The following is an 11,678-nucleotide window of genomic DNA, read 5'->3' as shown; positions in this document are numbered from 1 at the left end:
TAAAAGCTTTAATATAAAAAGTAATATAATATCTTATAAGTTCTTAATTAATAATAATATAATTAAAAAAGTAATCTTAAAAGTATTTTTATAATACTTTTTTTAAAAGAATAGCTTAATTTTAAGTAAATATAATATAAGAATATTAAAAAAAGTAATAAAAAGAAATAAAAGCTAAGAAATCTTAAAAAATAAAAAACTAAAAAATACTAAAAATAATAATAATAGTTATACTTAATTAACTTAAAAATATATAAGATTAAATATAATAATAATAATAATTTTTATATACTAATTAGGCTAAATAACCTATTTAGTACCTTTACTAATTATAGAATAAGGAAAAACTAAAGTACTTAAAGGAAAACCTTATCTATATTTTATAGGATTTATTATAGTTTTATTTTAAAGTATATAAAGATTTAGTAAGACCCTTCTTAATACTATATACTAGGTTTTTATCTATATTCTAGCCTATATTTAGTCTATATTACTTTAGTTAGCTAAGCCTATTAACTATCTTCCTTCCCTTTAGGTTTTTATTTATATTAAAAGGGTTATATTTAATTCTATATATCTTTAAATTAGTTAAACTTATTATCTTCTTAATTTCTTAGTTTCTTTCCTTCTTTTTTATTTTTATTTATATTAAAAAGAACTATATTTAGCCTTATAAGTCTTTAAGCTAGTTAAGTTTAATTACTATTATAGCCTTTTTATTTTTATAATATTTTTACTTTTTTTCTTTTTTAAAAGTTTCTAGTTTTTATCTTTATTTATTATCCTTTTTTACTCTTAATACTCTATACTTTATTTATATAAGTTTAAAGTATATCTTATAAAGAATATTATAATAATACTTTTAGGGGTTATTTTTAATTCTTATTATTATTAGCTTATATTATATAATAAGATTTAATAAATAAATAAATATATTCTTTTTATTATTATTAACTTTTAATAAAGGCTAAATAGTAATTTTAGTTATATTTTATTTAAATATTAATAGTTATTATTATTTTATTATTAATTAATATATAATTAATAAGTTATTATTTTAATTTTATTTATAATTAATAGGATTTTATATAAATAAGTAATTTAAAGCCTTATTAGTTATTAACTAATAGTTAATAAAGAATAAAAGGTATTCTTTTTTTTTTTTTTTTTTTTTTCTTTTTTATTATTAATATTATTTTTTTTATCTTTATAATATATTCTCTTTTTTTTCCTTTTTTACCTTTTCTTTCCTTTTCTATATTTTCTTTATTTATACTTATAGCTTTTCCTTATTAAATCTTATTATTCTTTATTAATTAACTTTATATAATTACTTTATAATATTTTATTTATTATTACCTACTTTTATATTTAATTAAAAAAAAGCTTTTAGTCCCTTTATTAGTCTTTTTAACTTTTTAGCTATTAATATTATAATTTCTATTTACTTCTATATATACTTATCTTTATTTTCTAAACTCTTTATACTTACTAATATACCTTACTTATTAGTTAAGAATTTATAAGGTATTATATCTTTTTCTATATTAAAGCTTTTATATAAGTTTAAGGCTATAGTTTTAAAATATTTTATTAAGAATATTCTTAATTAGCTTTACTATTAAGGAGTACTATATAGGTTAGTATATAGGCGCTGGTTCGAATCTAGCCAGAGGTATCTTTTCCCTTCTTTGCGTTTTTTCCTTTCTTTTCCCTCTTTTCCCTCCTAAAAGTCGAGCACGGTGATTCGGGCCTACAAGCGACTCGTGAGGGGGGGGGGGGGTGGGTAGGGCTAGGGTAAGGTAAAAAGAGTAGGTTAGGGTAACCACAAGAGGGTAGGGCTTACTAGGAAGTATAACTAACCACTATACTACCTAGCTATTAAGGATACTAATATTAAATATATATAAATACTATAGTAGAGGTACTAATAAGGTTAAAGGAATAATAAGTATAGAAGTATTAATTTCTATATATACTAAATATAATAATATTATTAAAGAAAGAAGAGGTTTTTCCTCTTAGCTAGCTAGGTTTTTTCTACTTCTAAATTAAATTTATAAAGGTATTAGAAAAGTAAAAAATTAGCTTAATTAGTATATTTAAATTTTTTTTTTTTTTAATTAGCTTTACTTTATTATAGCTTATTAAACTACTTTTTAGTTTTCTTAGTTTATTTTAAATAGTTTAGTCTTTTTTATAAGTCTTTATTAACTTTTATTTTACTTTTTATTTTTACTTTTTTCTTTTTTACTTTTTTATTAACTTTTTATCTTTTTTTTAATTTACTTATAACTTTTAATATTATATTATTACCTTTAAGGTTTCTCTTCTTAATCTTATTAATTCTATAAAGACTATAAAGATTATATTATTTATTTTATTCTTTTTAATTTAATAGCTTAAAAAGAAAAAAAGAAAAGTAAATAAAAGTCTAAAAAAAAAGCCTATAAAGAGAATATATTATCTTACTTTTATAAGTATTAATCTTATATAGGTTCTTTATATAAATTATTTACTTTTTATAAATAAAAGATAGTTAGTTTATTATAAGCTAAAAAATAAGTCTTTTTTCTTTATTTCTTTATTTAAAAGCTAATTAATATAGTTTTAAATTTAAATTTCTATTCTTAATATATAAAAAAAAAGCTTTTTTATCTTTATATTTATATTTCTATTATTAAGTTTATTATTACTATTTAGGCTTAATTAGTTATTTAGTTTAAGCTTAAGGTTTTAACTTAGTTTTTTAATATAATTAATAATTTCTTTAAAAAGAAAAATAAAGAATATATTTAACTATATAATATAACTATTTATTAATATTATATTATAAATAATATAACTAAAAAATATACTTATAATATAGTTATTTTTATTATACTTTTTAGTTTAATTTTAACTTATAAAATATATTTATTTTTAAGTATATTTACTATTTAAAGTAAATTAATAAGTATTTTTAAAAGACTTATTAATAATATATATATAATATACTTTTTACTTATAACTTTAATTAATTACTTTAAGTTTTAATATAATACTTTTATACTTTTTAATAAGTTTAATCTTATTACTTATAATAAGGTTATTAATAATAATAAGTTAAAGTTATTTAAGTTACTTTAAACTCCTTTTAATTATATTACTATTATAAGTCTATTTTTAATATAATAGACCTTAAGGAAGAGGGCTAAAAGAACCTTTATTAATAAAAAAGGAAAGGGTCTAGCTAAAAAGGGTATTAAGAATAAAAGAAAGAAGAAAAGGCCCTATCTAGATAAAGGTAAGAAGCCTATAAAGGCTAGTAAGGATATTATTAAGAATACTATTACTAAGAAAAAGGTAATTAAGATAGCCCTAACTACTCTTATCTTTATAAGATTAAATATAGGTTTCTAATTAATATAATTTTATAAATATAAATACTTTCTTTATATATAATTTTAATATTTTTATATACTATTTATTCTAGCTATTATACTTTTATATCTTAATAGAAAAATTAAATAAAAAGTACTTTTAACTAGATTTAAACTAATAATCTATATACTTACCTATATAGAACTTATTATTAGAAAACTAATATTATTTAAGAGTATATAGTATATCCTAAAAAATAGTATAGTAACCTTAACTAAGGGTAGGCCCTCTTAGCTAAGGACTAAGATACCCTTAGGTGAGGTGTATCCACTATGTCTCTTGGCACTTTCATCAAAAACCCAAATCCCCCGCCTGTAGGCGGGGGATTGCTGTGGGGTGGCTTTCTCAGTTCCCAGCGATATCCTCCTCCGAGAAGTGATTAACCTTGCCAGCGCCTTGCTTTTTCAACCGATATGAGGCGATCGGTGAGCTCGTAAGTAGAACTTGACCGACCAAATACTCCTCAGAGAATCCACCTACGCGATTGCCACGCTAACAAGCTCTCCCAGTGCTGAGAGCTTTTCCCAGCAATGGAGCACGTCTGTTGCCTCTCTGAGTAGCTCGCTGGAGCGCAACGACGCACTGCGGGTGTCCCTCGTCAAGTCTTTCGAAGACGTTCAACGGCTATTTCCCGCAATGCAAGTGTCGTTGCTCTCCGGGGCTGCTGTCCAGGAGCTTACCGAGCTTGCTCATGCTCTTGACACGCTGCACGAGTTCATGGATTTCGTTTCGAATCAGGCAAAGCCACCCACAGATACTTCCATTTTCTGGGGTCTCGTTGGTCTGGTGATACATGTAGCTCCCCCTTCCCTTTCTCCCTCAAATCGTATCTGACGGCATACAGCTCTCACATTCTGAAATTGGTGTTGCACCGCGGGTGCCTCGCATGCTACGGGGTATCTGCCAAAATATCGACCTCCTTTACAAATATCGGGACAAAGAATTAAAAACACTGCCAGAGATACGGGACAGCTGCTTTCGTATCGCAAACGTGTTGCTGCATTTTCTCGTTGCGGCCATAAACTTCATTCGGGAGGATGTGGATTACTTCGCAAACGGTAAGCTCTAATCATCTTCTGATCGAATCAGTCTAACCTGGCAAAAGATGGCAACGTCTGGGAGCCTCTCCAAAGACAATTTCGCTCCTGCTGCTCTGAAATTGATGGGGCAGTATCTCATTTAGAGAAGATGTGTAGGCTTTCGGGACTTGATGACCTCTCTCAGCTGCAATCAGCCCTGGCGACCTCTCCCCCCCCCCGCCAGAGCTCGGATGAGGCTGCATGCCTTCCTTGTTTCATCTATCCCAATTCAAGAACACCGCGTTTCTTTGACCGCACCGATGACATCATCAAAATAGACAGATACTTTGATAACGCAGCCCAAAATGTCAGCCAGCCATTCCGCTCGCTCGTTTTGCACGGTATCGGCGGCATCGGGAAGAGCTCTGTTGCTCTTCGGTACGCTGAAAGCAGGATTCGCAGTGAGGAGCTGGATGCCATGTTATGGATATCGGGTGAGAAGACGGCCACAATTCGTCAGAGCTTCACGGACATCGCCATGCGACTGAAGCTGCCAGGCGCCAACCCCAAAGACGATGATCTAAACAGGACTCTTGTGTTGGACTGGATACAGAACACATGTAAGACTACACATTTATCTTACGTGCTAAGCTGACGCATATGTAGCATGTAAATGGCTCTTGGTGTTTGACAACGTCGAAGATGTCGATCTGCTAATGAGATACTGGCCGGCGGCTTCTCGTGGCCAAGCTGTCATTACAACTCGCAATCATAGCCTGGCGTTCTATCCCTGTGATGGCGGGCTCGAAATCAAAGAATGGGACACCGATACTGGCTCTCAATTCTTGCTCCATTTGCTCTCGACCGATATTGGTCACCAACTGACCGAGGACGAAGCTCATAGTGCACAGGAGTTGGCTCGGAGCTTAAGTGGGCATGCCCTCGCTATATCCCTTATGGCAGGGCTTATACATCGTCGCTCCTGGTCGATCAAAGAGTTTGTCGAATTATATAAGAGGCAGCCACAGAAAGTCCACGGTATTTTTGGCAACAACTCAATCAATGCTCTCTGGGACATGTCGTTTCGAAATCTGAATGAAAGAAGTCGCGCCATTCTGGGGGTACTGGCCTTCCTCACCCCAGACAGCATTCCTCAAGCTCTCTTTGAACCCAAGGATACAAGCAACTGCCCCGATTCCCTTTCATTCTGCAAAGACAGTTTCGATTTCTCAGATGAGATAGAGACTCTAATGACGCTTGCTTTAGTCAAACGCAACAAAGAGAAAAGGGCATTCTCAATTCACAGACTTGTCCAAGCATCTTTCAGACATTTCATGAGCTACGAAGATCGTCAACGGAGCTTCAATGATGCCACACTATTGGTATCTGCTGCCTTTCCACGAAAGGATGCCGAGTTCGCGCAATTGTACCACTCATGGCAAGCATGCTCCCTGTATCTCCCACACGTGCTCAGCTTGAGAGATTGTTTCCGCGAAGAGAAAAAGTCCAACTCCAAGTTTTCAGCTCTGATGGAATACTGCAGCCTTAATAACGCATGCCAACGGTAAGCCCAGCGTCGCACATGGCATGTGAAAGAACTAATTTATCTTGCAGCTTTCTCATCGAAACCAACAATTACAATGATCTTCTCGATCTTTTGGAGATCAATAGCATGGTTGCGGCGACAATTCCGCCCCAACCATTAAGTATTCATGTCGATCTTGAGGGCGAGCTCGCGTCTCATAGAGGTCAGGCTTTGGTTCGAGTAGGCAGGGCCGACGAAGGAATCCCATACCTTCAGCGTTCATACAAAATGTTTGCAATGGATCAGCCACGCAATCTCCGCGAAGAGGCATGGTGTGCCGAGAACCTCGCTGACGGGCTTGCCTCCACAAACAACTTTATCGAAGCGGTGCGCTTCCAGGAGACGGCGCGAGACCATTGGCTTGATTGGGCGAAAGATAATAGTGAAGACAAGACGGAATGGCCAGCAATTCTAAAGTGGGGAATGGGCACCAACCTGATATGGGCAGGGCAAAATGAGCAGTCACGATCTGTTTTGGTGCAAGGGCTCAGTCAACTCGAGGCTACGAAGCCGTACAACTGGGCCATGGCAGCCTAGTAAGAGCTCCAGTGCGTTACGTATCAGCTGGCATCTAACTCCTGTGCAGTACCAACTACTCTCTGGGCACAGTGAATCGATCGGATGGCGATTTCATATCCGCGGAGAGACATTTCACAGAGGCTTACGACAAGTGGATTTCTGGAAATAATCTGCTCTCTGATCCCTTTTGCGGCGCATGCGTGTACCGAATTGGATGCGCGGCTCTTGATCAAGGCAAAGTGGAAACTGCCATGTACGTCCACATTTTACTTACCATCGCCTTCGTGCTTGTGGCTGATGCTTAATCCTAAAACAGAAAGCACTTGCGGGAGGCTTCCTGTATCACCGAGCGGCATATGGCTAGCATGCCAGTGGAACATGCCAGATCGCTTTTCAAGCTATCTGAAGCGGTCGCGAAAGAACCGGGTGGCGGAGAAGAGTCGGGCAGGCTGCGTGAAGACGCTACTCGACTTCTTCTCTCCCGTTCTCCCGAGGCGAAGCATACCGATCTGGAGAAGACGTACGACGACTTGGTTTTCATTTGGTGGAGATGATGGTACAATTAAAGATGGAGATAATCGGCAAATTGATCATGAGCTAGTACTAGTGGCTAAACTCTCGTTTCCTTCAAATTCCTCTCCCAACGCGGTACTACCAAACTCATGACGATGTTCTCGCCGGCCACTTGCCACTCCCCGTTCCTCCGCTACTGGACCTTATACGTGAAGTGGTGCTTCGGCAGAGACTACCATTTGCGGGTTCAAGCGGCTTGATCCTTGGCCTGGCCAATCTGTCGCTCTTTGGGCTTCGATAGATCAATCTGGCGAGCTCTCTGGGGCAAAGCCCCCTGAGAATCACCAGACAGCAAGACTGCGTTGGCCAGCGGGTTGTAGGCAGGATTAGCCTGGTACCAGGCTTTCCAGGGCTGGGAGGGATTCGTGGCAGCTGGAAGCATTCTGGCGGTTGCGTTCTCAAGTAGACTTGACGTAATGTTTGCTGTAAATGTTAGCCAAATGCTCACTTCACTTTTTTGGGCGAGCGATGATACCTTTGAGGTTCTTTGATCGATTGTAGGCTAACAGCGAATGTGAATTGTGGGAGAAGGAAACTCTGACTGAATAGCGACCACGAGGTATGATAAAGAAAGGGGAAAGTGGCGTTTGGGGGAGGGGAGGGGGGGCGGTAGCCTGCGTCGGAACAAAAGGACCGCCGCTGCCTGATTATCTTTCAGCTGTCTAGAGTATACTGATGAGTGAGACAACGAAGATGACGTGTCAAAAATCCTACCGTTCAGCATAGTTGTTCTGATAATACTTCGGCAGGCCTCTGGAGGGTTCACTATTTGGCGATGCGACGGGAAGACAAAACAGCGCCCTTCACCACCCGACCATAGTAACAAGCAGTCATTACAATCTTACCAATCTCAATATTTATACGGTTGGAAACTAGGAAAAAAGTGACTAGAAACTAGACAATGTATAGATATTCCCGTCAATTGTTTGATGGACATGTCAACTGCCGCAAGTAGTTGCTCGTGGATGATATATGATATATGTCTAGTGACCAGTTGTCCTTTCTGCATGCATGAATGCCTAAAATAATACCCGATTTAGAATTAGCCCCCTATATCATGCACTGTCAATTTTCTTCAAGCGAAAATGAGCATGGGTTGTTACAGCGCAGCCTCGTTTGGGTCCTGGGAACCGTGATCGGGGAGTACCGAGGCGTGCGAGAGTTTCGATGTGAGCTGGCCCCCTCCCTCTTTCTGAAAGAAAAAAACGGCCTTATTCTCTAAGGAAGTTTGAATCCGCGCGTAACCAAATCGACAGTCCCGGCTCCAATTTTGTGTATTCGCAACTCTTCCGCGGATATCGGGCAGAATGTGCGGTCCGCAAGCTCCTCAAGCCCCAAAGACTCTCCCCATCGATGTCGAGGGGCAACAAGAGCGACGCCGCAGTTCGAAAGCCACACTGGAACAAGATAACTCGCCTCGGATTGTGGCCTTGCAGGCTCTTTTTGGGTTTACCCACCAAGAGATGTGCCAAGTTAGAGGACTACCCACGATAGCCTCCTGGTGCCGCTACCTTGAAGGTTGTTTTCAGCCGCTTCTTACAGAGCAATACGAAAGTGTCTGGCTTGCATTTGGACTTCCGCGCCCGAAGTCCCCGTCACACTGCTGGCCTCTATTCGAAGCTGTTTGTCGCGCAGTTGTGGAGGTCGATGAGGAGGGGTACAGCATACAAGATGTCTGGCGGTTGGCCAAGATCTCCATTGGTTCAGACTCGGAAGCGGTGGCAGAAGAGGATGGCTTAATAACACCAGCAGCACATGACGAATGCATGATTGTCGTTTTTGCCATCATCTGCTGGGGCAGCATGATCCTTCAGCCTCAGGTCACGCGGCGCCAATCTGCCAACCCCTGCCTTTCGGTCCATCAGCTGTCCGCCCGCCATCAAGGGTTGAAAATGGACTTCGTTCGCCGGCCCATTCCAGTGATTTTTCGGAATTTCCGCAAGACTCTTACCAGTCGACAGCTTCAAAGGACGTCAGTAACAGGTGAACCCTGTATTCTCTTCGTGTCAACAATCAACTACCACTCCCTACGAACCATCGGGAAAGTAAGGCTCAAATGGGTTGATAACCTGAGCAGTCACTTGAACTTTGATTCGAGGACACGAACCCTCTCCGTTTTTCAATTTCCCAGCTTTTGCGCCCTCTCAACCATTCCCAGCGACAGGGGTATCCTATTTGAAGAGTAAGTTTCGTCTCAAACCCCCAATAGCGAGGTACCTCGACTGATGTGACCGCAGGCTGGTGCGAACCCTGTTCTCGACCGGCGATGAGATTGTCAGAGAGCTTGAAAGCAGTCGGCAACTCGGCTCAGAAGTCCTTATGTCCTACCGTCTACTCTTCGGCCAGACCCGTGCTGCTAGGAAGCTAGGGAAAACGGAATTGCAGACGATTAAAGACAGTTATGACTACGACCAGTTGTTGGACTGTTTATGCACAAACCCGCGCAAAGAGGTGGTCAAAAAACTCCCCGACTCGTTTTGGCCGGCTTCATGCCGCGGTCTTGACAATACATTGCAAGAGGACGATTCTTATAGCTCGCAAGACGACTTTCCCATGCTGGGCTCGCGCTTAGCCGCCATCCAGGAGTTCAATCTGAGGCAACAGCCCAGCAGGTTGCGTGATTTGTGGAGGGATCGAAGAAACCCCCTTCAGTGGTACACTTTCTGGGCAGTACTAGTAGTCGGGGGCCTGTCGATCATCCTCGCAATTCTGCAACTGACGGCAGCAATTCTAGCAGTGGTACCGCTGCGAGGCTAGATTATTTTTTCTTTCGTGGATGCAATAATAACATTAAATTACGGGAGCAGAGTTCCCCATTGTTAATACCGATTATTTGACTATCAGTCAGAAGCAACTTTGAACAGTTTGAGACGTGACTGACTAATCAGTGGACGTGAGGATTATTGTCCGTTCGGTTCGAGTTACTAGTGGCCGTAATGTTGAAACCAGTGGGCCTCCGATCTCCGATCTCGTTGGAGGGCAAATTCCGAGGGTCTTTTGTAAGCGGAGCGTCATCTGCTGCCTATTAAAGTAGCATGCGGGATGGTTGGGCGGATTTTGTGGAAGCAACCTAAGTACAGTACATAGGCCCTATATCCACCCTATCGAAGTACCTAAAGAGCAGTCCCAGGGACTGAGTCTTAGTCTCATGATCACGCCCTAAGGAGCAATCGTCACCCAACTTGTCCCTTGCCTACCACAAAAATATGCTTCAGACAAAGATAAGATATCTCGCTCGAAGTGATGTGTACAACGTGGAGAAGCCTTACTCTGCGGACTTCATCGTCGACGAACAGAACGGTGCGCAGCGATCAAACATCATCACCACACATTGCGACGTCCAGGTGATGCCAGTGAGCAGCCGGAGTGCTTTTGACATGGATGTATCTGGTTTCTGCATCCTGAATGAGGACACGAGCTTGACACTGGAAGATGCACTTGCTAGGCCGCAGGACGTGGAGCTGCAGTATCAGGCAGAACTTGAGCAGATCGTCCACAAGCATTTTCCAGAATATACAAGGCTTGAGGCCCTCGATTTCGTGGTAAATTGATCGTCACTACCGGTGATCCTATCATTAACCAATCACGCAGGTTCGAAAAAGGCATCCGGATTATCCCACGGAGAAAGCCACGGTTGTCAAACACGAACAGCCTGCTGCGGTTGCCCATACTGACTACACACGGGGAGGTGCTGTCCAGCAACTTAAAGGATCTTTTCCGGGACAAGAGGAACACTTTCTTGATAAGGAATATGATATGATCAAGTATGTTCTTCTCTCGCTTCACATTGTTTTTTCCATTAACACCCACAGTATCTGGAAGCCATTAGTCGGACCCAACGATGACTGGCCGCTAGCGCTGTGCGACTACTCTACCATCCAGCCATCGGACATTGTCCACGCTGACGTTCTACATGTGGACCGCGTCACCGAAAATCAGCTCCTATATCCAAATGAACAACAGCGCTGGTATTATGTAGAGAATCAACGACCGAATGACCTTATTCTATTCCGAAATGTGGATAGCACGGGCAAACGAGCAGGTTTGTGATCGGATAACGTCGCGAAAGTGTTGTTATTAACAAAGTCTAGTGGGTTTCCACGCCGCTGTCCAGAATCCAAGCTCAACAGGACCAGCACGGACCAGTGTTGAGGTCCGATTTGTTGCGTTTAGGCAGTAGAGACTTAAGAACTAGGTAATCAAGAGAAAAATATAGGTTTATTATAATCCTAAAGTAATTCTTAGTAAGAAGTAATAAAACTATTTTTTCTTCTTAAAATAAAAATATCTTAATTATCTATATATATAATTAGTCTTTATAATATAATAGTTCTATATTATAGAGTTCTATATATATTAATATATAGATTACTAGTTTAAATTTAGCTAAAAATACTTTAAATAATTTTTACTTAAATATTAAGTAGTATCTAGTTTATAACTAATATATAAGGGAAAATATAGATAATATAACCCTAAAGTAAGCTAAGATAAAAGCTAAAAGGTATATACTAATTACTATACTACTTTTCTTTTAAGATAGTAATATTAAAATCTTT

At 38.7% G+C, this 11,678-nt stretch overlaps 3 protein-coding genes across 3 annotated transcripts; all 3 read left to right on the top strand.

Annotated features, from left to right (window-relative positions):
• Window positions 1-3,695: 3,695 nt before the first annotated feature.
• On the top strand, window positions 3,696-7,100 carry CCM_07301 (NB-ARC and TPR domain protein; the record flags this gene model as incomplete). Its single annotated transcript, XM_006672439.1, has 8 exons — window positions 3,696-3,737; window positions 3,865-4,200; window positions 4,223-4,481; window positions 4,529-5,062; window positions 5,109-6,006; window positions 6,057-6,563; window positions 6,614-6,799; window positions 6,863-7,100. 8 exons carry the CDS (start codon window positions 3,696-3,698, stop codon window positions 7,098-7,100), a joined length of 3,000 nt encoding a protein of 999 aa, XP_006672502.1.
• Window positions 7,101-8,426: 1,326 nt separating this feature from the next.
• On the top strand, window positions 8,427-9,876 carry CCM_07300 (uncharacterized protein; the record flags this gene model as incomplete). The annotated part of the gene is made up of 2 exons (XM_006672438.1): window positions 8,427-9,301; window positions 9,357-9,876. 2 exons carry the CDS (start codon window positions 8,427-8,429, stop codon window positions 9,874-9,876), a joined length of 1,395 nt encoding a protein of 464 aa, XP_006672501.1.
• Window positions 9,877-10,325: 449 nt separating this feature from the next.
• CCM_07299 (CmcJ-like methyltransferase, putative) lies at window positions 10,326-11,299 on the top strand (the record flags this gene model as incomplete). The annotated part of the gene is made up of 3 exons (XM_006672437.1): window positions 10,326-10,661; window positions 10,711-11,161; window positions 11,211-11,299. The coding sequence occupies 3 exons, from the start codon at window positions 10,326-10,328 to the stop codon at window positions 11,297-11,299; spliced, it is 876 nt and encodes a 291-aa protein (XP_006672500.1).
• Between the last annotated feature and the right edge of the window lie 379 nt (window positions 11,300-11,678).

Source organism: Cordyceps militaris (genome assembly GCF_000225605.1).
Source record: "Cordyceps militaris CM01 unplaced genomic scaffold CCM_S00005, whole genome shotgun sequence".
Lineage (NCBI taxonomy): Eukaryota > Fungi > Ascomycota > Sordariomycetes > Hypocreales > Cordycipitaceae > Cordyceps > Cordyceps militaris.
The sequence above is the reverse complement of the archived record's forward strand: the minus strand, read 5'-3'. Positions and strand labels throughout refer to the sequence as shown.